This window comes from Cricetulus griseus, assembly GCF_003668045.3.
Source record: "Cricetulus griseus strain 17A/GY chromosome 1 unlocalized genomic scaffold, alternate assembly CriGri-PICRH-1.0 chr1_0, whole genome shotgun sequence".
Taxonomy (NCBI): Eukaryota; Metazoa; Chordata; class Mammalia; order Rodentia; family Cricetidae; genus Cricetulus; species Cricetulus griseus.
This window is the reverse complement of record NW_023276806.1, coordinates 13,727,940-13,754,048: the sequence shown is the minus strand read 5'-3', so window position 1 is coordinate 13,754,048 and position 26,109 is coordinate 13,727,940. Positions and strand designations below refer to the sequence as shown.

Here is a 26,109-nt window from a genome sequence, read left to right as displayed (position 1 = left end):
TCCAAAGGCACCAGGCATGCATATGGTTCACATACATGCATGTAGGCATGCACTCATACATACTATGACACCACTGTTTGGAGACATAAGTACCATAGCATGAAGATAGTAGAGAAGAGAGAAAATAAAATGCCTTTTGAAGGACATAGTGAGACCAGCAAGATGACTCGGTGGCTAAAGTGCTTGCTGCTAAGCCTGGCTACCTGAGTCTGACCCCTGGGACACATATGTTGGAAGGAGAGAAAGAAATTAGTCCTGTATGCCACCCTCTGACTTCCATCTGTGTTTTGTTGCTAGTGACCCCCCCATACACAATAAGTGAATAATAAATAAATAAATAAATAAATAAATAAATAAATAAACATGAGAATTGAGCTTAGTCTCAGTTGGTGTTCCTTTTATTCTACAGAAGGGAACATTTTATTCTAAAGAATAAACAATGTTCCAAAGACCTGAGCATAAAAGTTGGGTTTTATAGACAGAACCAAAAAGTAAATGAGGCCTGAGAACTTCACAGAGTAAGGTGAGGTAGACAGTCAGAGGAAGACCTGACACCCGGTCATGGCCAAATGACCCTTTGGTAGGGACAATAGTTGGAGGAACATCAATGCCTGCGAGTGGCTGATTTGGACATTTGCATCCCTCCTTGAGTTCTCAGAAGGCCAGATTGTAGCTTCCCTTTGGTTCAGTGTGGTAGCTCTGTAATATTTGTGTTTCCATTCTGTTCTGTTGGGGCTTAATGAAAAGTCTTAGTCCCAAACAATGGTCTCCTCTAACTATTTTTGTAGTGGATGTAAGACTGGAGTTAAATTTTTAAAATTTCAAAATGTTGGTAGAAAAGAATAAGAATGAGAAGAAAGAGAGAGAGAGAAAGAGAGAGAGAGAGAGCAAAATAAATGAAGCTGGCAGTCCATCACTGTCTTGTAAATCAAGTACCTCTGACACTGTCACACTGTGTGTGACTACTTGCAAGCTGTGACAGAAATGTTGAATGGTTGAAGAAAACAAAACAAAACAAAACAAAAACACAACCCAAAATACCAGATAACCCTTCAAGAAAGGTTTGGTGCCCATCCACCTTTTATTTCATTTGGTCATTCAGATCTTCTATCGTTCTCTTTAGCCTTTGCTTAATTCTGTGGTGGCAAGTGAGTATAGGGACAAGGTCTGTGGTTAATTTAACACAAATGTCCAGGAATTGGGACATTTTGTATAAATAGAGTAAATTTCTATAAATACCAAAAGAAAAAACCAAACCTTCATTCAACAACATAATACACATTCTTTTGAAGCTCACATAAAGCATTCCCCAATATAGACCATATTGTGGGCTAAAACATACATCTTCACAAATTCAAAGTATAAACAAAATATGATGTCTGCTCACAGACCATAGCAGAATTAAGTTGAAAATACAAACATGCTGAAAAATCTCAAAATTTCAGGATGTTTAAAAACACATGTCTAAATAAAATAGTGTTAAAAAATAAAATCCCCTTTCAGCTCCATGGCTCAGTACATAAAAGGGGACACGAGGGCAAGCCTGATGACCTTAGTTAAATCCCTGGAACCCACAGTGCAAGGAGAAAGCCAACTCCTTCTAATTGTTCTCTAGCATATACAGGAACACTATGGTACACACATATCCACACACACACACACACACACACACACACACACACACTACAACAGTGGTGAAACAAAACTCATAAGAAAAGCTTTCAAATATCTTAGCTAACTTAAAGTGAAAATACAGCCTAAAAAATTTTGAATTAGAAGGAAATTTGTAACATAAAATTTAAAAGAAATATTAGAGAAGCTAGATAGTTGGGCTCAGCAGTTAAGAGAACTGACTGCTCTTCCAGAGGACTCAAGTTCAATTTCCAGCACCCACATGGCAGCTCACAACTGTCTGTAACTTCAGTCCTAGGGGATCTAACACCTTTACACAAGTATACATGCGGGCAAAATACCAACACACATAAAATAAAAAATAAATGAAACAGTTCTTAAAATTTTAGAAAAGAAATATTAGAAAGGCAAATGGTTTCAAATCAGTAGCCTAACTTCCAATTAGAAATAAGAAAATTAACTATAGAGTAAGCATAATAAAGTAAGTAATAAAAATAAAAGCCAAAAACTAATTGAAAAAATCAATTAACCCAAACTCTTGTTCTTATAAAACAAGAGAAAAACTTCCTCAATCCATTGGCAGAATAATGAAGAGAATAATAAGTAAACACAAATGACTGATCTCAGAAACAAAAGCGAGTCCATCACTGCTGATCACATGCAAATTAAAAGGATGAACAGCTCATAAGTCCACAAACTCTGTAACTTAGATATGATTAACCAGCTATTATAGACTATTTTTATATTATAGACTATTTTTAACAAAAACCACTTAAAAACTGATCACTTGAATAAGTCTACGTTGATTAACCACTTAAATAAATAACCAATAACTTTCCAAAACAGAAAGCACTAGCCCTGGGTGATCTCCTTAACAGCGTCTAATAAACATTTAGCAAACAAATGTGGGTATTTTCTGTAGCCTGAGACAAGAGCTGGAAGTAGCAATGACTTCTTCCTGGATCCTTCCAGGAGGCCAGAATTGTCCCACGACCAACAGACACACACGTTACAGGAAAAGACACAGACCAATGTCACTCAGGAACATAGGCATGGAGTCCTCAGCATAGTATCAGGTCAGATGTAACAACATGTGTTATACATCATGACCAAGCAGGATTTATTCCAGGTATGTAAAGGGAGTTTAACACTCAACAACCTATGTAATCCATCACCTTAGTAGTCTGAAGAAGAAAATACAGTGTTATAAATACAAATTCCCATTCTCACTCATGGTAGAAAATAAAATACAGACTCTTAGAAAACCTGGGATAGAGGGGAAAGCCCTAAGCTTTGTGAAGGACATGTATTGGTGGGGGGGGGGAACCTTAAAGTAAGAAGAATGAATATATTTCCTTATATTCATTTATTTGGCAAAAAAAATGAAGAATGAGAAAGAAAAGAAATGAGCTAGCAAGTTAAAATATTCCTAGGAAAACCACAAGTGCACACTGCTGAGTGAAAGAAGCCAGACTGGAAAGCTGTATACTATGACATTCTGAGGAAAACAAGACTATAGAGACAGGGGGGGAAATCACATTTTCCCCTTTAAAATATTTTTATTTGTCACATATTTGCCAGGGTTATTAATTAGGTATGTGACTGTCATGCATCTTAAATAAAGATTGAAAAAGCCCTTAGCGAATGCTTTAGCTTCATTCTGTTGCTGTGATAGAACGTTCTAACCGGAAGCATCTTAGAGAAAGAAAGGGTTTATCTCAACTTACAGAATGCAGATGCAGTCTATCATTAAGGGAAGTCAGGGCAGGACCTGGAAGCAGAAACCGTGGAAAAATGCTCTTTGCTGATTCCATTACAGGTTTATGCTCAGCTCGAATTCTTGTAAAACCTTGGACCACCTGCCTAGGAAATGGTGTCATCCGTAATAGACTGAGCACTTCCTTATCAACTAAAAACCAAGACAGCCCCCTATAGACAAGCCCACAGTTAAAGACAACTAGGGGAGCACGGTATTTGATAAATGTTTGTTGAATGAATGAGTGAACTAGGGAATAAAATGTAATAGTATCCTTTACTTTTATTTTGATTACAGGCATAGTTTAACATCATTCATCAAACAATACAGATGGGTCAGCTAAAGTTATAATTCTATTTACCTAGGGAATAAAGTAATATGCCAGTCGATAGTATTCATTAAAATGAAACTGAGATGCGTTGTTTATTTAAAAAGTAAACTTTGATTCTCATCTCTTCAATTTGTTTGACTCTAGGGAGCACGAGGACTGCCTGGTGATGCTGGGCTTCCTGGAGAGATGGGTGTGGAGGTAACGATTCATTCTAATCTTTGATTCAGTATGTTTTACAAAACAAGGTAGATTAAACGTATTAAGTAGATGTCATGAAGAATAATTTTATTGTGTTTTCTTTTATGTTTAGAAAATAAACCTAAAACTGTAAATGACATAAATAATGTGTAAAAGTAGTTTCATACATGTAAAGTTCTCCTCTAAGAATTAGTTCACTGTAATGATTGATCAAAAGTGAATGAAGACTTCCCTTGGGAGAACTGACTTGATAGCTCTTCATTCTAAGAGGCAATGGCTCCCTTTAGAGCACAGGAACCTTTGAGTCATCCTATTACTATAGCGTTTGGAATAATAAGCCACACTTGTTATAATTATTAGATCCAATCACTTCATTTCTGTTTCTTACACTAGTAATAAAGCTATATACTAGCCCACTTCCCTGGCTCTCTCTGTCTGTCTCTCCACCTCTCTCTCTCTCTCTCTCTCTCTCCCTCTCTCTTTACTCTCTCCTCTCTCTTCTCTCTCCCTCTCTCTTTACTCTCTCCTCTCTCTCTTTACTCTCTCCTCTCTCTCTCTCTCACTCTCTCTCTCTCACTCTCTCCCTCTCTCTTTACTCTCTCCTCTCTCTTCTCTCTCCCTCTCTCTTTACTCTCTCCTCTCTCTCTTTACTCTCTCCTCTCTCTCTCTCTCACTCTCTCTCTCTCACTCTCTCCCTCTCTCTTTACTCTCTCCTCTCTCTTCTCTCTCCCTCTCTCTTTACTCTCTCTCTCTTCTCTCTCTCTCACTCTTTCTCTCTCCCTCTCTCTTTACTCTCTCCTCTCTCTCTTTACTCTCTCCTCTCTCTCTCTCTCTTTCTCTCTCCCTCTCTCTTTACTCTCTCCTCTCTCTTCTCTCTCCCTCTCTCTTTACTCTCTCTCTCACTCTTTCTCTCTCCCTCTCTCTTTACTCTCTCCTCTCTCTCTTTCTTCCTCACGTTATCTTCTCATTGACCTTTCTGAGACTCACGTGGAACTGCCTTTGCACTTCCTTGGTTTTGCTGTAACTCTTGCCTCTCTTCTCACACTACTTATTGACATCCTGACAGCATTTTAGGTATCCACCTAGGTAGCCCACTAACATCTCAGATGCAGAATCTGTGCACTCTCATTCTTCATTTTCTGTGGAGGAAGCCCATCACTTTCCTAACCTTCTGTGTTCACGGGCATCTCACTGAGAGCTGCCATAGTCACCCTAAGCTACTTCACCCTCTTCTTATCTTTTCTCTTTGAATGAGCCCTCGCTGCCTTATATCCATCCTTCCCTCACCTTTATGCCATGTCTTCCCCAACTCCCTTCAGACCCTCAGCCGTTCATCGCCAGTTTATCTTTATTGCATCATTCTTGAAGGTCTTTGAGATTTGAATAAACTTTACAATAAACATCCATTTCTTTTTTAAAAATTTCTGTGAACTTTATTATAAAAATCCTTGCTTTTATTTTAAATAAAAATTAATTTTAAAACTTGCAAGTAAGAAAAATCACACACCAAAATTAACCAATTAAAAAATAAAGTTTTATATAGTCTACTTCTGCAGACCTGTTCTGTATTAATTATTTTGTACAAAATGTTATTCTGCTTCTAGGCTTGGAGACCTAGTTCACCTTCCTTGACTATGCCATGCCTCTCACCATGCACTTACTAGAGATGCAAGAATGCATTTAAGATCACTGATTCCTTTAAAAGCTAATAATCTATTTCAGAGTATAGTCAACATCATCAATCTTAATAAAGATATGGGAAAATAAAGAAGAAAGGGAAATAAAGGTGCAAAGCAATTGCTGCTTTACACTACCTGGGAGAGGAGAAAATAAAACATGTATATGGCAACATTAAAAATGAGATTGACTTGGAGAGATAAGGATACAAGGGACATAACCTAAATACAATAAAGGCAACATGCAGCGAGCCAATAGCCAACATCAAATTAAATGGAAACACAAAGCAATTCTACTAAAATCAGGAACAATATAAAGCTGTCTACTCATGCAATATCCATTCAACATAGTACTTGAAGTTGTAGCCATAGCAATAAAACAACTAAAGGAGATCAAGGGGATACAAATTGGAAAGGAAGAAGTTAAGGTATCACTAATTGCAGATGGTATGATGTTTACATAAGGGACCTAAATAATTCTACCAGAGAACTCCTATAGCTGATAAACACCTTCAGCGAAGTGGCTGAATACAAGATTTACTAAAAAACAAAATCAGTAGTGCCTCTATATACTAATGATGAATCAAGGAAACAACACTCTTCAAAGTAGCCTCAAATAATATAATATATCTTGGTGTAATTCTAACCAAGCAAGTGAAAGATCTATTTGACAAGAACTTTAAAGTCTTTGAAGTAAGAAATTGAACAAGGTATCAGAAGATGGAAAGATCTCCCATTCTTTTTTATTTTTTTCCATTTTTATTATTTTTAATTACTCATATTTACATATCCATACCCCCATTGCCTCACCCTCTCATCCTCCCATGTTCCTCACCCAACCTACCCCAACCCAACTCCCAACTCCTCCCCAGGGATAGTGAGGCCCTCTACCAAGGACCTTCAAAGTCTGCCATATTGTTTTGGGGAGGGTCTAGGCCCTCCTTACTGTATCCAGGCTGCAATAGTATCCCTCCATAGGGAATGGGCTCCCAAAGTCCATTTGTGCTCTAGGGATAAAGACTGGCTCCACTGTTAGAGGACCCATAGACTGTCTTGGGCTCCTAGCTGGACCCACATTCAGAGGGCTTGGTTTGGTCCAATGCTGTTTCCCCAGCTTTATGACTAGGGTCTCCATTCTATGATTAGGTCATGTCCACTGCTTCTGCAGGTCTCTCCATCCCCGTGTTGGCTCCTTTGCTCAACCCTCCTCCCTCTCCACAACTGAATTCCAGTAGTATGGTTCAGTGCTTAGCTATGGGTGTCTGTTTCTGCTTTGAACAGCAACTGGATGAAGACTCTCCTTCCTCTCCCTGGCCCCAGGCTCCAATTTGGTCAAGGGTTCTTGTCCCCATCCCCTTCTTCAAGGGAGTATGCAATCTTATCTTGGGGTCCTCCATGTTTCCTAGCTCCTCTGGCAGTGTGGAATGTAGGCTAGTGATTCTTTGCTCTATGTGTAAAAATCAAAAATGAGTGAGTACATACCATGTTTATCTTTTGTGATTGGGTTACCTCACTGAGGATGGTTTCATCTAGTTCCATCCATTTGCCTGCAAATTTCAAGATTCCATTGTTTTTTTTTTCCCGAGGAGTAGTACTCCATTGAATAAATATACCACATTTTCTGTATCCATTCTTCAGTTGAGGGGCATCTAGGTTGTTTCCAGGTTCTGGCTATTACAAATAATGCTGCTATGAACATGGTTGAGCATATGTCCTTATTGTATGAGTGTGCATTCTTTGGGTATATGACCAAGAGAGGAATTTCTGGATCTTGAGGTAGACTGAGTTCCATTTTCCTGAAAAACCACCATACTGATTTCCAAAGTGGTTACACAAGTTTGCACTCCCACCAGCAATGGAGGAGAGTTCCTCTTTCTCCACATCCTCACCAGCATAGATTGTCATTGGTATTATTGATTTTAGCCATTCTGACAGGAGTAAAATGGTATATCAGAGTGGTTTTGAATTGCATTTCCCTGATGGCTAAGGATGTTGAGCACTTTCTCAAGTGTCTTTCATCCATTTTGGATTCCTCTGTTGAGAATTCTCTATTTAGTTCTGCACTCCATCTTTTAATTTCATTGTTTGGTGTTTTGTGGCTAGCTTCTTAAGTTCATTGTATATTTTGGTGATCAGCCCTCTGTCAGATTTGGAGTTGGTGAATATCTTTTCCCATTCTGTGGGCTGGCGTTTTGTCTTGTTGACTGTGTCCTTTGCTTTATAGAAGCTTCTCAGTTTCAGGAGTTCCCATTAATTAATTGTCAATCTCAATGTTTGAGCTACTGGTGTTATGTTAAGAAAGCAATCTCCTGTACCAATTTCTTCAAGGGTGCCACCTACCTTCTCTTCTAGGAGGTTCAGTGTGGCTGAATTTATTTTGAGGTCTTTGATCCATTTGGACTTAAGTTTAGTGCATGGCGATAGATATGGATAAATCTGCAATCTTCTACATGTCTGAATCCAGTTATGCCAGCACCATTTGTTGAAGATGCTTTCTTTTTTCCATTGTGTAAATTTAGCTGCTTTGTCAAAAATCAGGTGTTCATAAGTGTGTGGGTTATTATCAGGGTTTTCAATTCAATTCCATTGGTCAACCTGTCTATTTTTGTGCCAATACCAAGCTGTTTTCAGGACTATGGCTCTATAATACAGCTTGAAGTCAGGAATGGTCATGCCTCTGGAAGTTTCTTTATTGTACAGGGTTGTTTGGCTATCCTGGGTTTTTTGTTTTTCCATATGAAGTTGAGTGCTGTCCTTTCAAGGTGTGTGAAGAATTGTGTTGGGATTTGATATTGATGGGGATTGTATTGAATCTGTAGATTGCTTTTGGCAAGATTTCCATTTTTACTATGTTGTTCCTACCTATCCAAGAGCATGGGAGTTCGTTCCATTTTCTGGTATATTCTTTAATTTCTTTCTTTAAAGACTCAAAGTTCTTACCATACAGATCTTTCTCGTTTTTTTTGTTGTTGTTGTTGTTGTTTTGTTTTGTTTTGTTTTTTGGTTAGTGTTACCCCAAGATATTTTATGTTGTTAGTTGCTATTGTAAAGGGTGATGTTTCTCTGATTTCCTTCTCAGCACATTTATCTTCTGTATATAGTAGGGCTACTGATTTTTTTGAGTTAATCTTGTATCCTGCCACTTTGCTGAAGGTGCTGATCAGCTGTAGTAGTTCCCTGGTATGATCTCCCATTCTTATGGATCAGTAGGATTAGCAGTAAAAATGTCCATCTTACCAAAAGCAATCTACAGATTCAACACAATCCCCATCAAAATCCTAACACAGTTCTTTACAGACATAGAAAGAACAAAGTCAACTTCATATGGAAAAACAAAAAACTCAGGATAGAGGAAAACAATCCTGTACAAATTAAAAAACTTCCGGAGTTATCACCATCCTGATTTCAAGCTCTACTACAGAGTTATGGTAATAAAAACCACATGGTATTGGCATAAAGCAGACAGATTGATCAATGGAATCAAATCAAAGACCTAGACATACAGACTTTGAAGGTCCCTGGTGGTGGGCCTCACTAGCCCCTCCTATGACCAGGCAAGACCCCAGTGGAAGGATTGGAATATCAACTCAGCTATGTAACCTTGGACCTACAATTTGTCTTGCCTGTAAGATATGGTGGTATAAAGGTGCCAGAATTGGTGGGAGTGGCCAACCAATGACTAGTACAGATTTAGACCCATGCCACAAGAGGGAGGCTACCTCTGGCACTACCTAGAACACCAGGACCCAGAGACTGGATAGCCCAGAAACCTAGGATAGAACCAAACATGACTTGCAAAAAAAAAAAAAAAAAGTCAATGCAATATCCTAATGATGTTCTGCTGTACTCACTGGTGCCCAGGTGTCTTCAGAGGGCTTCATCCAGCAACTGATGGAAACAGGTGCAGAAACCCACAACCAAACATTAGGTGGAACTTGGGGAATCCTGCAAAAGAGGAGGAGGAGGGGGTAAAGGAAACCACAAGAAAACCCACAGAATCAACTAAGCAGGGCCCATAGAGTCTCACGGAGATTGAACCAACAACCATGGAGCCTGCATGGGACTGACATAGGCCCTTTGCATATATGTGACAGTTGGGTAGTTTGGTGTTCTTGAAGGACCCCTAACAATGGGAGCAGGGGCTGTCGCTGGCTCTTTTGCTGGCCTTTGGACTTTATGCCTTGCCCAGCCTTAATACAAGGGGAGGTGCCTCGTCTTACTGCAACTTGATGTGATGCCTGACCTTTTCTGAATAGAGATGGAAGAGTGGATGGGGGCGGGGAGGGTGACTGGGAGGAGAGGAGGGAGGCGAAATTGAAGTTGAGATGTAAAAAACAATAATTTTAAAAATCATTTAAATAAAAAGGAGATTGAAGGAATAAGAAAGGAGCTTTAATTATAAGAGAAAGGGCACTGCAGATGAGAGAATCCCAGGAGGGAGGGTGGTATTAGGGAGAGCCTGAGACTGTGGAGCTGTGTGGAATATTTGATGCTTCCTGTCACAAGAGAATGGTAAATGGATTAGAGGAAAACCATGAGAAGTCCCGTGTACTCTATTAGAAAGCTTGAACTTTTTGTCTTGGGCTATTACAAGATTATATAAACAAGGCAGTGATGAAATCAGAACCATATTTTGGAAAACTATCCTTAGCAGCTGAATGAGAAATGTTTTTCAGCGAATATAAGTAAGGTCAGATCTACCCATTAAAAGATCGATGGAGGTGATCACGGTGACACAACTGAGAGACAGTGACCTCCAGACAGCTGGGACTGTGGTGTGAGACCCTGTCTAAAAGAGAGGAAGGAAGAGAGAGGGAGGGAGGGACAGAGGGCGGAAGGGGAGGGGAGGAGAGGATAGAAGGGGTGAAGGAGGCCGTGAGCTGAAGTGGTGGATGGACGCACACAGAATCTTGTTACAGAAATCCTGCAGCCTCTTCACATGTGGAATGTGAAAAGCAAAGCAGAAAGAGAAATCAAATTATTCTGACATTTCTAGGTTATGTGGCAGATGTGGCGGTACCTTTTCCTGAGTCTGGAAGAAGACTGTGAGGGGGCAAAGGCCACAGTCTGATTATCCACCCTAGGCTAAAGCTTATAAATAGCAGAGCTGGCTTATGTCCACCCTAAGGATGCTTTGGCCAGGGGGCTGGGTGTTGGTGGCGTACACCTTTAATCCCAGCACTCGGGAGGCAGGGGCAGGCAGATCTCTGTGAGTTCGAGGCCAGCCTGGTCTCTAGAGCGAGTGCCAGGATAGACTCCAAAGCTACACAGAGAAACCCTGTCTCAAAAAAAAAAAAAATGCTTTGGCCAGTACTGTGTCACACCCCAAGCCTGAGGAAAGCAGAGCACTGAACCCCACAGCCTGACTTTATTCTTTTATTAGTTCAAATTAGGAACAAGCTTGCTTCTCGAATTTTAAGAGACAGATACCATTCTGTTGTGATGAGGGTGTGGAATGCCACTGGTGGTCTGAGGAAAACACAGTGGTTTTGAATAGTGGCTGGAGGCAGGGGAGACAGTGCCCACTAAAAAGGAAAAGAGATGTGCCTCTCTCTGAGGCACACTGAGGAGGACCCTGGCTTTGATGACACTTGGCCACTGAAGCATGCTTGTGTGACTAGCAGTGGTTACATACTCTGGTGCTCCCACAGATTTGACAGCTTCATGAGGTAGATCCAGTTATTCCCCCATTGTACAGATGAAGAAACCAGAAGGAAGGGATGTGACCAGAAGTGAGGAAAGATAATTCCAACCTGCAGGAAGTAAATTATTTCATATCCTCTAAGGCCTCAAAGATGAAAGATTTGGGGAGAAATATTCTTTATTGTCCTGGTCTGAAGTGAAGCTCTTTTTGACATTTAAACCATTAAAGAATCACAGAAAATATTGGTCTTAAGCTTTGAAGTGTTCGTGCAGGCTGTAAAAAACCCTCTTCTGCACTCTTACCTTTGAGCCAAAACTCAAATCCCTTTCATATGGGGTTGGTACAGCCTTTGGAACATGTCAAATCTTTCTCTTTTAGGGGCCTCCAGGCACTGAGGGAGAATCTGGCCTGCAAGGTGAACCAGGTGCTAAGGTAACCACCCTAAAGTGCGAGAGAAAAGTCTGTCTCTAACTTGACCCCCACACTTGCCCCAGTTTGACAAATGCCATCTTTTTTTCTTTGGAGAGGGCAAGGTTGAGACAGGGTCTCACAGTATTGTCCTCACTGTCCTGGAACTCACTGTGTAGACCAGGCTGGCCTCAAACTCATAGAGATTCACCATCTGCCTCCCAAGTGCTGCGAGGCACTAATGAAGGCCATCAGAAAAGAAAGTACTTTGGATGGTGGCTCTTATGCACTCTGTGATTAGAAGAGCAACTTGAGGAGAAAAGCTTAGTCTGCCCTCTGTCTCTTCAGGGAGATGTTGGACCTACCGGCAGCAGTGGAGCATCTGGGGAGCCAGGGTCACGTGTGAGTAACTGCAATAAACAAACTTAGTGGACTGGTCTACTTGGTTGGGTACGGGGAGGAGACTCAAAATTTAGCAACCTTAGACACATCAAAAAGTAGAGTAATAAGCCTTTCAAATGTACTACAAAATGTTTCATGAAGTTAAAAACTACACACTAAACCCTATTTGCATTCCAAGTTAGGCATTTAGAATCCGAAGTGACTTTTCTTAAAACCAGGTGTGCTCTGATGAGCCTTGCCAAAAATGTGCAGTCAGATGACTATCACCTAGCGTTGCATGAAGAAATTCACAAATCATTGGTCAACACTTCAGGACATTTTCTAACAGATGAAAGACTGAAACGTAATGTTCATTTTAAAACCACTCCAGGGCCATAGGAAGCTAATGAGATGCAAGGAAATGTTTATGAGTAGTTGTAGTTTGATATTTTGAATAAGTTGTGATAATATAGACAGGCTTTAAGCCATGATAAGCTTTTTTTTCAAAGTAACGATATTCTAAATAATTTTAAAAGTCTTTGTTTGCTAACAGATAAAGTAGGAAGGTTTTTTTTGTGCCTGGTTTGTTGATTTGCATTTTCTTTTTGGGGGTGAGTAGTAGGAATCAGCTTAATACAGGGATCACTAATGGGAGTGGTGTACTATTAATTAGTAGTCATTAATTCACTGCAACTTAGTTACAAAGAGAGCCACACTGCCTTAACAGCTTCATAAGCTATAGTCTGTGTTTTTGCAAATTTCGTATCTCGAAGGCAGCTTATTGATGTGCCTTGGCCATACTTTTTGCCTCTTTGAAGGGAGAAAACACAGAAACTGAAAGTCTGGTAAAATGATCATGACTGAATGTTGTTATATGAGGCCATGTACGTTCATTACGTCAAGGAACCGCATTTCATGCAATGGCAGTGTTTACAGTCTTTGATGGTCTAGCTATATTAATTTCCAGGCTGCAGATGAATGTGTTACCTTTAATTATCTAAAATGTCTTAGTATTCTAGAAGCACATTGTATCTGGATTAACAACCCTGGCTGTCTTAGGCACCTCCAGAGCTCTTCCAGGCAAATCAAACCATGCTTATTACACGCTCAGGCCTTCTTTGGGGATAAGGTTGAAACAGAAGGGAACAACGACCAACTAGCCACTTCCTACTTCTTCTAGGAACAAAATGTAAAATAAGATCAGTGAGAGCCAGAAACTTAATCTTGCTTTTTCTGCTACAAAATACGACAGGGTGAACCCGGAGGCCCTGGAGAAGAAGGTCTGCAAGGAAAAGACGGATTGAAGGTAAGTTATAGATATTGAAACAATGTGTCATGTATCCGAGGCTAGCCCCAGCCTCACAATATATCCTGAGGATGACTTAAACTTTGGAACCTCCTGCCACTGCCTCCCAAGTTCTGATATTATAGGTTTTAGTAGATGCTGGAGATCAACCCCAGCCCGGGGCATCAAGTGTGCTATGGGAATACTGTAGCAACTGAGATACATTCCCAGCCCTAAGGTACCATTTTGCAGAGATTCACAGCTAAGCACTGAGCTGAACTCCTGGAATCCAGTTGTAGAGAGGGAGGAGTGATAAGCAAAGGGGTCAAGACAATGCTGGAGAAACTCACAGAAACAGCTGACCTGAGCAAGTGGGAGCCCACAGACCCCAATCTGACAGCTGGGAAACTAGCATAGGACCGAACCAGGCCCCCTGAACATGGATGACAGTTGGGGGGCCTGGACAGTCTATGGGGCCTCTGGCAGTGGAACCAGTATTTATCCCTAGTGCACGAATGGGCTTTGGGAGCCCATTTCCTATGGAGGGATACTCTCCCAACCTAGATAAACTAGGGAGGGCCTAGGTCCTGCCCTAAATGATGTGACAGACTTTGATGATTCCCCATGAGAGGCCTCACCCTCTCTGAGGAGTAGATGGTTGGAGGCATGGAAGGATGGGGGGGAGAGGGAACTGGGATTGGTATATAAAATAAGATTGTTTTTAATTTAAATAAAATTAATTTTAAAAAAGAAATATTTAAAATATGAGTCTTAATTACCTTTGTGTGTCAAATAAAAATATACTTATTACATGACATAACTATTTCACCGCATTCTTAAAAGTAAACCCTTTTCATTGGGTTCCAGGGGGCTCCAGGAGGAAGCGGACTTCCTGGAGAATATGGGGACAAAGGAGAAATGGGCTCACCAGGGACAACAGGACCCTGGGGTGCGGCAGGTCAAATGGGTCTTCCAGTAAGTACTGCTGGGTTCACTTAACTCGGTACCACATGTGCAGGCAAACACATGGTCGCTTGCCATACACACACACACACACACACACACACACACACACACACGTGCACAGGCACATGCTCATACACACACACACACACACACACACACACACACAGAGGCACATGCTCATACACACACACACACACACACACACACACACACACACACACACATGCACACACGTGCACAGGCACATGCTCATACACACACCCACACTTTAGCCTTTTGTATCTACAGGGTGACTGGAGATGCTGAACTATGTCTTAAATGAGTGACAAAGCAATTACCAGTCGTCCTCAGATACAAAAGGGAAAAGACATTTTTATGAACAGCTGAACTTCTGTTATAAAGCTTTTGTTTCAGGAGAGTCTACCATTGCCTCAGAGTTAGTTTGTGTAAATATCCTGCATCTTTGTTCATAGAGCCCGTGTTCTTATTATAGAGTAACATCTTAACCCCCAGATTAAGATTAAGCATGATACACTATCAGTACCTGTCCCTAAATTATATTGCTTTAAAGGAAAGTCTAAATTTTATAGTTAAAAAAGTTCCTCTCCTTGAGACTAATGTAGGATGTGAATAATGAATCGGTTTTAGAGGCTGTCTGTGACACTCTTCCACATGAGTGTTCCAGGCATTGGGGTAGCTGTCAGGTCAAAGCTTTATGGTTGCCACTGGTCTGGCATGATTAAGCAAGGGAGATTAATCCATTTTTACTTCTCTAAGTTTTCTTAACTGCGGAGACAGTTCTTTCCTTGGTAGAAGAATTCCTACAGTTCTCCTTAAGCAACAAGAAAAGATGTCCCTCTGCTCTGTGCGCTGGCAACCTTGAGCCTTTTAAAGAGTCAAGGTGAATGTTGAGCTGTGGACATCTCGCTGGAAAATAACTCTAGAATAGCACATCTCTACCTCCCAGCCTCTCATTACCACATTCTTCTGGGCTCCAGTACTTCCATGTCAAGGCTTGTTAAAGACTGAGGAACTAGCCATCTGTGAATTCACCATGCAGGCAGGCTGGGAGCACAGCAGTGGTTTATAAAGTTGGTTATTATTATGTACTATTCCTGTGTGTCTCTTCATTGGCTTCTAACATCCATATCAATAACGTCTTATCAATGGTGTAGCCCCTACCCTAATCAGCTCAGCTAAGTTTGCCTCACCAACGTGAAGATGCTATCTTGAAAAACATGACACATACCATAAATGAAGCTCTAACTGGCTATCTCGTCACTCACAATTATCTACCACTGGAGTTCCTTGAGTGGCTGTGTAAACAACGCTATAATATAATTAATGTGACATAATAAAACATATATTCTCCCCAAATACTAGGTGATGGACCAAGCATGTTTCAAACTGCCATTTAAAGAATGAGGGTAACGGGGCTGGAGAGATGGCTCAGCAGTTAATAGCTCTTGCTGTTCTTGCAGAGGACCTGGGCTTGGTTCCCAGCACCCACATGGAAGCACACAGCCGTTCTCTGTAACTCCATTTCCAGGGAGTTCATTGTTCTCTTCTGACTTCTGCAGGCAACAGTCATGCATGTAGTGTGCACACATATATGCAGGCAAAACACTTATGTACAGAAATTGATTAATTAATTAAAGAAAAGTGTGGGTAAAGCAGAAACTCACTGTGTTTAAATATCAGCACCTGGAGATTATTCTTTCCAGCTTTGCCATCATGATAGATTGTCCATCTCTCCTCTGCCCTGATAGCTCAACACAGCACATACAATGGCTTAAGGATCCTCCCTGAGATTAAGCAACTGGAACTCACTCACCTCCCCTCATAGAATCCTCCTGACAATCTATATATGTTATTACTCCTCATTTCACCAGAAAAAATCATACTCTCAGTACTGTATCAGATGCCAAAGCTGACAGCAATTCCTTTATCCCCTGATTATTTCAGCATCCTGGAAAGTTCATTGAAACACTTGCTTCAGGTCCTGGGTTCTACCTTCCTAGGGTTCTGAATAATTTTCATTGTTTTTAGAGAATTGGCTTTTTCCATCAGCAGTAGGACTGGACCTATACAGAGGCAAAGTAGTCAGTCACAAGAAACTGTAATTCCTGCTCATTCTTGACAAATGGATGTTCTTCATGGCTGGGCATGTGACTTCGAGTTAATGCATCTGTTTAGCATGCACAGGTGGCTTTTTTCTTCAGCATGTGTGCACATACACTCATATAGTGTGTTTGTCCATATTTATATATGTACATACATAAATTTGTATATATGTATATAGACATATACATAAAGATTATATGTGTGTATCACCGGTAACTTATACTTCAGTGTGGACTCTTAAAACAACTAGCTGGAACACAGGGCGAAGGACAGGAGGATCTAAGTGCACCACAGTACAGCATCCACAGAACTCTGAGGATGATGCCATGTGACAGCTAGGGATGAGGAGAGCAGAGATGGAACAGAGGCTCCAAACAGAGCATGGAAAATGATAAACACAGATCCCATCTGTGTCCTAATGTCTCCCAGGACCGTTTCTGCCCAGTACACATCTTTGTTACTTTTTTTTTAGCAACAACACATGTGTGTTTCTTTTTTATTCTTTTTGTTGTTCTCTTTGGAATTTTAAATGCCTTTCAGCTTATAAACTCAATAAAAATACTGTGGCATATTTTTTCAAAAGAATTTTACGATCCAAGGAAGTATTGCTTAATCAGGCAGCCTGATGTTGGTTTTATTTTGCGCTTTTAAAATTGTTCCTTGGGCAATGTCACAAAGATGCTACCTCGATTTCTATAAAACAAACAAGAAAAAGAATGAAAGAAAATAACTTTTTTTTCAAAAGAAAAAAAGAAACCCTTTATCCTGGAAGACTGAGAATGAGGTCTGTGTTGAGGAAACACACGAGAAAAGCATCAGTTGACAAATTCAAAACCCAAGCTCTTTCTTCTCGGGCAGAAGAGAAAACATGCATATTTTATGCATGAATTCTATTCTAAAATGCTCGGTTGCCTGAATGCATATCTCTACTAGAAAAGAAACATCTGTCTAACTTATGGTCAGTCATCCACAGCTGAAGATTCTACCACAGTGGTATCTTAGCTCTAAACAAATGTGGAGCTATGAATTCCAAAGTGGAGCATATTAAAATGAGATTATGTTGTTTTATTCCTTTAGTGTAAAATTTAGTTAGACTTAACGAGTTTTTTTTTAATCTATTTAAGTTAGAATGGAGAGTTTCCTTGGAAACCCTGGAAAACAAATTGATTAGAAAATTTGGGGTTGGTGGTATTATGTGTTATTCAGGGATAAAGAATTTCTAAATCTTATCACCCGAATTGTTTTGAATTGCTTTACTCTAAGCATCATAGATACAGAAACACTGCCCTGCACACTGTTTTTAAACCACTGGTCCCCCACTGAAGAGCTGCATTGCTGGGCCAGCCAGTCTCTGTCTTACACTTCATATATCCACTTCTACATAGAACGACAGACCGAAGCTGTGCAGAAGTTGCCAACGTGACTGTTACTTAGCATGTCTCTGTTCCTGCTAGTTCTGCTTCCATCAGAAAAGACCCCCCATCTGTCTGCTTAACGGGTAACTTCTGCATAGATTGACTTTAGAAGAGAAGGCTCTGTGGCATTAAAGCAGCGTTCATTTGGGCTGGAGGGCTGGCTCGCCAGTTAAAAGCATAACTACTCTTGAAGAGGACTGAAGTTCAGTCCCCATATCAGGCAGAATATATTGTACATCCCGTAACTCTGGGGCTCCAGGGGAATCTGATGCTTTGGACTTGGGCAGGCTCTGTACTCACATGCTCGTACCTACATATAGACACATTCACTAACTATAATCAAAACTGAAATCTTTAAAAAGCACCATTCACTTGGATTTCTAGAATTTTGTTCAGCCTTTCAGAGCATGATTCTACAAAACATACATATCCAGACAGTTTCTGGTACTTTCTATGATTCTAGAATTCTGTTAAGACTTGGGCATAGACAGTGGAAAATAAGTAGTGAAGTCCACGATCACAAACTGCAGTCAATAGACAAGAGATCAGAATATATTGTAGTAATACAATGATACAAATAAGTTAACAGCAAAATATGAAGTTTAAAAATATAAATCAACAGTATCATGAAAGAAAATAATAGATTAATGGTAGGAAAGCAAATTAGTTAAGATGGTGTTCTAATAATTTCTGTTGCTATAATAAAATACCCTAACCAAAAGCAATTTATGAAACAAAGGACATGTGTTAGCTCATAATTCTACTTTACATCATGGGGGAAATCAAGGACTTGGTCACATCCACAGTTGAGAGCAGAGAGAATAAACTCATGGATCTTTGCCTGCTCACTTACTTGCTTGTGCTCAGCTAGCTATCTTTCTTCTTATACAGTTCAGGGTCACCTGCCTAGAGGATGTGCTACCCACAGTGGGCTGGGCCGTCCCATGTCAATTCCATGTCAGTTAAGGCCAACAAGATGTGCCCACAGGCTAACATGATCTAGATGATTCTTCAACCAAGTCCCCCCGCCCCATATGGTTCTAGGCTTTGTTAGGTTGACAGTTTTAACTAACATCACAGATAGAAAACATAATCAGTTTACATCTTCTCTAAATAGAGGTTGACTGAGCTCAGATATGGAGTATTAAAAAGAATCCATCATTCCAAGACCTGAGGGATCCTTTATGTTTGATGGAGCACCAAGGCCAATGAGGTGGAGTCAACTGGGCACCTTTAGAACCAGAAAGCAGCCACAGCACAATGAATAGTCAGTGGTTTCTGTTTTGCTTTTCTTAAACTTGAAGAAATAGGTAGGAAGCAGAACATGTGGGGCTTTTAAAGCCATGGTAAAGAATGTAGATTTGATTCAAAGAGTGGACTAGAGGATATTGAAGGTTTTCAGGCAGAAAAATAGTCATTGGTGAGAATCACTTCATAATTCCCACATTCATTTAACATTGTTTAATGCCACAAGCTATCAAGGATTAAACTGAAGGAAACAAAGAAAATACATTGAATGAGTAAGGCAAGTCCAGTAGGGAAACAGTGATCTTTTCAAACAGGCATGCTATCGTATCATCCACCTGTGTGCACAAAACTGAGCTGGGCGCATCCTCTCACTGTACAGAGACGTTCCTAAATCTGACTATGAAAGTTCTAACTGTAAACACTGTAGAGGAAATTGGGGAGTAAATCTTCATGGATGTGGAATAGGCAGACACTTCTTAGGTAAAGCTTTAAGAAAGAACCACAGACAGTGACAAAAAGATAATAGACTCCATTAAAAATAAGAGTCTTCTACATTTTAAATGGATAAAATCCCCATACCATAGATAGATCTTCTCATTTAAGAGAAAAATCAATGTGATATAGCACTTCTGAGAGCAAAGTAACTACTCTCATGAAACTTCAAATAATCAAGGCAGAATCTCAAGTCAGCCTGTTTTTTCACTACTCAAAATGAAGATGACTTGTGTATCAATGGGGCATATATTAAATATAGAAAGGAATGCATATGTGATGGCTTATGAGTCAGAACACTCAATGTGAGCATGGAGACCTGGGTTTGAATCCCCATCATCCTTGTAAAAAACTGTAACCCCAACCCTGTGGGGGATGGAGATAGAAGGATCTCTGTGGCTTGATAGACATTATTCTAAATTTAGATTCAACAAAAGTCAGTTCATCCTCCCCAACCCCTTCTCTCTCCTCCTTGTGGAGAAGGTCTGTTCACTGCTCCTGGGTCATATTAGCACTCCTCTACCCTCTAGTAGAAGCCTCAAAGTGACAGTATTGCCCTCAACGTGGGAGAGGCTTGAGTTCTGGTACCGAACTTGTAAATTGTTGAAAAATGAGAAAAAGGAAAACAGAACAATCCTTTCTTAATACGTAATCCCCCCCTGCCCCCGCCAGGCACATGAACCATTTAGATTGAAAAGGAGTGAGGTCCTGGTGTGAACATAGGCAAAAGAGGAAAGGTGTTTCAAAGTATTGCTCCATTACAGGAGAGATGGGAGAACCAACAAGAAGGATCAGGGTTATGGGGTTGGGGGAGGAGATTTGAGAGTTGAGTTTGAGTCCATTAGATGCCTGTTAGAAATTCAAGAAGAGATGTCATTGGATAGGGTGATGAGGGCACTCTTAATTTAGGAATCCTGAGAATACAGATGGTATTTAACAGTATGAGGATTGGTGAGACCACCTAAGGGGTAAAAGAGAAGAGGCCTCTCCAGTATTAAAAAGCTGCTTAAAGGAGGAGACAGCTTTATCTAAGATGTAAGCAGAAGCATGCCTCAATGAAAACAAAGTTCGAAGTATAAAAATATGTTTCAAATAAAGTAGCCACTGACTTTGGCTCTCCTGAGGTCAATTTCAGTAGTGGGAACAAAAGCCCAACTGAGGAGAGTAAGAGATTAGATCATTGATTAGAAGAATGAGCACAACTTTCAAAAAGATTTGCTGTAAGAAGAGGAAACCAGAAAAAAAACTGCTCCCTGTAAACTTTATAAATAAACAAATGAATGTGCAAGGGAGAGAGGTATAGAGGGAGGGAGGGAGGGAGGAGGGAGGGAGGGAGGGAGGGAGGGAGGGAGGGAGGGAGGAGAGAGCGGGGAAGGGAGCCAGGGAGGGGAGGGGAGGCAGGGAAGCTGGAGGATTCTCTCACGGAGTTTTAAGCCTAAATGAATGGAGTTGGGGTGACCCATTCAGGAGGAACCCTGACCACACCGTCAGAGAGTGGGCTCTTTCAGAAGGATGGGGTCTTGGGATGGAGGGATGGAGAGCATAATAAGCAAGGAGCTGGCTTCACCCAGGCTATGGACTCTTATTTCTCTGACAGAGAAAGGAGGCAGAAGCTTGCGTGAATAAACAGGAGGTGTATGTTAGGTTTAGGAAGATAACTTCAACTCCTAATTTGATTGCTACTGTATCTTAATGAATTGTGAGACAAGATTGCTAACTTGAAAATGAGGTGAGAATGGAGGTTTAAAAATAGAGGTGAGTGGGTAATTTATCCTCAGAGAAACACCTCAGTTATAGGGTTTGTTATCCATATCAACACCTTCCTTTTCATCATGCCTTGCAGACCCACAAGTGATGCCCAAACTGAGCTGTTTTGGCAGGTGATGTCACTGCCTGTCAGGGGGTAGGCAGACATGTGAACTTACTTCATCTAAAAGTACTGATGCACCTAAAAGGTTTGCAAATCCCTTCACACCAATGCTGAACCAAAAGTTTAAGATCTTAAAAAATTATAAATGTGAGTCACATATCCTATAAAATTTAACACAGGAAAATAGTCACTGCAATAAATGAAACAAAAATATTTATTAAAACAATTTCAACACTTTCACTATTATTCTTAGTGGAGAAATGTCAAAGAAATGAGCTAAGATTGACACTTCTTCTTTCCCATATTACTCAGATTAATATTGATAATAATATTTATATAAAATAGAAATACTTGTATAACAAAACAAAATAATCTATATAATTAGAAAAAATTCATCATGATGCCAATGAAGCATTAATATTCAAAAATGGATTCTGTGTTTCTTTACCAACTATTTCCAGTGAGCTGAAGAGATGGTTCAGAGGTTAAGAGCACTAGCTCCGCTTCCAGAGGTCCTGAGTTCAATTCCCAGCAAACACAGGATGGCTCACAACCATCCATCAAGATCAGGTGCCCTCTTCTGTCTTGCAGGCATACTTGCAGGCAGAACACTGTGTATATAATAAATAAATAAATCTGTAGAAAAAAAAGAAAACTATTTCCAAATAGAATTTTTATTATAATCAGCAACAAAATTAGGTTCCTTGGATTAGATCTTAACAGAATATCTATAAAGTTTTGTATATTTTTGTAATTTGAGAACAATACAACCTAAATAAAACCTAAAAGACCTAAATATATGAACAAAGATTTAACATTCCTAAACAGGAAGACTTACTAATCATGAAATCATTTCTCTTCTAAATCAGTTTACATTTAGTACAATCTCACTTGAAACTTCCTACAGGATTTTTAAATATAACTTGATTGATAAAAATTAAGTCAAAGTTTGTACTGGAAATTAAGGAACCAATATTAAGACAGTTTTTATTTTTTTCATAAAACACCAGTAAGATATTTTAATGAGGAAAAACAAAAACAAATCTTAGTCTCATGTTTCTATCCAAAGACACTCAAGACTAATTTTTTCCCTGTCCATCCCTTCTAACTGTAACTTATTTGTGGTCATGTAATAAAGGTTAGTTTAAAGATTTAAAAAACAAAAGTTTAAATCTTTTTTTAAAAAGATTAAGCAATCAGGCTAGCAAAAAGGTACTCAATACACACTTTTCTCATACCAAACAAGCTAATATTTCAGTACAGTATTAGCTATACTGAATATATACAGTACACATTATTTTCACAAAGCAAACACTGGGCTCAGAACAGATTTGAAAAAACATGACATTCACATTGATTACAATAACTCTAAAAATGATTGCAACATTGAAACGGCACTTAGTTTACAAGAGTCACACACACACACACACCAAGAACCATGGTTTCTGTAAAATACTAATAGCCAGATACTAGTATATAAAATGTGAAGTTATGACACCGTATACATTTTGTTAAGGAAATCAAACAAAACAAAATTTAAGACCATTTTGTTATTGTAGGAAGTCAAACATGCCAAGTAATTTAGCTATGGCCACTGTTACCAAGTAAAGCCATACTTGAATGAGATGATGACAACTGTTACAAAGCTGGTGAACTGGGGACTGGCACAGGGGAGAGTAGTACTGCTTAGGAGAGGGGTAGAGGACATGGAAATGCCCATTCATGTAACTGAATTCAGCTTTCCCTCACAAGTCCCCTCTTTGGCCTGTTTCACACATGCCAGTTCCCCAAGAGTCGCACTGCTCTAGCTGGCAGGGTAGGAAATTTCCCTGATCTCCGTGCTGCCAGTTACAGGCAAATACTAAAGCATGCATCAGCCTCTCAGACCACTCGGCCACCGTGAAGACAGTTTTTAAAAACAGCCTGGAGCTTCATGGAGAGGGAGGCAAGCAAGATGATAGAACTACATGATATCAGAGAACTCTTAAGGTTACCATGATATGGTTGATTTTGTATGGTTTACAGATGGTAATAGAAAATATCATAGAAAAATATCTGAGTCTTTGAAACTTGATGTTTGGTCATTTGATGACATATTATGTATTAATAAGGAAAAGAACCATACAGTAATCTGTAGTATTATAACTGATTGTCCATATAGGAAAAAATCTCTTACACACACACACACACACACACACACACACACACACACACACACACTCCTGCATGTAAAAATGTATGGATAAAGGGGCTCACTGTGTGACACACTGTGTCACATGAAGCTTCCATGATGAGGTTTTCTTTCCCCCTTCTATTTTTTTCTTCCCTTAAATTTTATTTAATTTTGGTAGGGGAGGGAGATGGGTGGGATCAGGAGGCATGACATAAAACACACCAAGAATAAATAAATAAAGAAATTAAATTATTTATGAGTATGTGTGTTTGTGTGGGAATTGCATATAGGTGCTCACAGAGGACAGAGGACTAGGTTCACTTGGAACTGGAGTCCGGTAATTGTGTATGCCACCTTGGGTTCCCTGAAAAAGCAGCAATCATTTTTAATGGCTGAGCTATTTCACTAGTCCCCACAGACCTTTAATAAATTAGGCAATTTGTCAGTGGCTGTGTGTCAATTAATAGCCTGAACTAGAAAAGTCCAACAGTTAAGACTCTGCAGGTTAATCAGCTTCTTTTGGAAACATTATTTATTTATCTGCAATAAACAGTCCTCTACATGGTACAGCTCTCATCCCTACCTCTGGATGCAGCTGTAATACAGCAATAGACCATGCATGGCTCGGTGAGGAAGGCTAGAATAGTGTTTGCTGGGAAGTCAGGGCGTGAGTCATTTCCTTGGGTATCTGTTTATTCATTCAACAAATATTTATCAAGGGCCTGCATAGCACAGCGGTAAACCACCATTTATTTCTTGTCTGCATAAGCTTGCCAAACTTAGGGGGACCCAAATTTGAAATTTCCATTTCCATTTCCAGCTAATGAAAAGAAAGCTGTAATTATTACCCATTTTAGGAGCAGCAGCCTGACTCACTATAGATTACACTTATTCATTGTTGATACAAAACTCTATATAGCACCCCCTCTTGTTTTGAAGGCTCTGTTTTGCAAGCTGAACAAACTAAAATATTATTTTAGATTACTATGACTGCCTCTTTTTCTCCCTGCTTTCCCTTTTTCCTTTCTTTTCATCTCTTTAATATTCTCCACCTCAGTGATACTTTTGAGACTTTCTTTGACCATGTAGTAGATGTATTTTATAACTTTGCTCTTTCAACAAAATGCTGAGCTAACTGCGGCTCACTAAAATGCTAATTTGAATGCATTTGGGTCCACTTTCATTGCATTCTTATTCATTTAAGTGGGTATATTCCAAGAAACTTCCTTCCTAAAGCACAGTTTATTGATTATGCTGACCCACGTGTGTGTATACAGTTTAAAGCTTGTTAACAACTCTGCCTTTTAATCACTGTGACCTTTCAAAAATAACTGTAGAAATAATAGCGTTGAAAAATAACCTTCATTTACATTCGGTGTTGACTTTAATGATTATTTGATAGAAGTAGTCAAACGCTTAACTTTTTTCTTTAAACATTTACTTCTTTTTTATATCAAATGATCAGGGACCAGATGGAATTGTGGGAACCCCAGGACAACGAGGTCGACCAGGGAAAAAGGTAATTTTTTAAAGTATATTTTTGCATGAGCTTTCTTCTCATGCGCAGAGGTCTACAGAGTAGTAGTTGTGTTTGCATTCGACACAAGATGGCAAAGGCTTGTAAGTGTGGTGCTGACGCTCACTTGGTTAGTAACTACTTCGTTTGCTAGGAAAGCATGTTACTGTCATTGTCTCGGGGCAGATTTTCCACTTCATGGTTTGGAAAGCCAATCTTTGCTTTCTTTTTTTTTCTCTCTTATTTACCAAAAAGCCACAGACAAAGAAAGATATAAAATGAACTTTTTATATTTTCATTTTATTTGAGCCCTTTGAGAACAATTTTATTAAAGTATCTGAGGGAAATATGGGATTGCTCTTCTTTCTAGGTTAAGTCGGGATAGCTTCTTAATTTGCATGGTTGATTTTTCTTGCACTTCTCCTGTAGCCAAACCCAGAAATCAAGAATGTTTTTCATTGCTTACGTTGTCTTTTCCAAACAAAGTCCTTGATATATGTGTAAGACCTAATGTGTTACTCTTCCAATGTATCTTTGTATGCTGTCAGTGACTTGTCTCAGTATTGATGAAGTATGGTGACAGCTTTTCCGACGGGCTGTGACAGTTGAGCACACGGTTAACTTTAAATCTGGGTTTCCGCAGAAGTCCAGTTCTATACCTGAGCCATCATTCTCAGTTTTAGTCACTAGAATGCTAAGAAAGGCTTTAAGTACCATTTCTAACTGAGAAAATACGCCCCCAATGAAGTCTCTTTAATGATGCAAGATGATTCAACTAATATCAGTATTGGGTTTGGTCCAAATCAACACACACACACACTCACACACACACACACACACACACACACACACACACACACACACACACACACACACATACACACACACACACACAGACACACAGTTGAGCACACGGTTAACTTTAAATCTGGGTTTCCGCAGAAGTCCAGTTCTATACCTGAGCCATCATTCTCAGTTTTAGTCACTAGAATGC

General features: G+C 39.7%; 1 protein-coding gene across 1 annotated transcript in view; it reads left to right on the top strand.

Moving 5' to 3' along the window:
- LOC103158657 (collagen alpha-1(XXIV) chain-like) overlaps positions 1 to 26,109 on the top strand; it is a 272,066-nt gene that overhangs the window by 155,595 nt on the left and 90,362 nt on the right. Inside the window, exons 33-38 of the mRNA XM_035450688.1 lie at positions 3,864 to 3,917; positions 11,616 to 11,669; positions 11,994 to 12,047; positions 13,279 to 13,332; positions 14,179 to 14,286; positions 25,065 to 25,118. Coding sequence (XP_035306579.1) covers positions 3,864 to 3,917; positions 11,616 to 11,669; positions 11,994 to 12,047; positions 13,279 to 13,332; positions 14,179 to 14,286; positions 25,065 to 25,118 — 378 coding nt within the window. The remainder of the gene's footprint in view (positions 1 to 3,863; positions 3,918 to 11,615; positions 11,670 to 11,993; positions 12,048 to 13,278; positions 13,333 to 14,178; positions 14,287 to 25,064; positions 25,119 to 26,109) is intronic.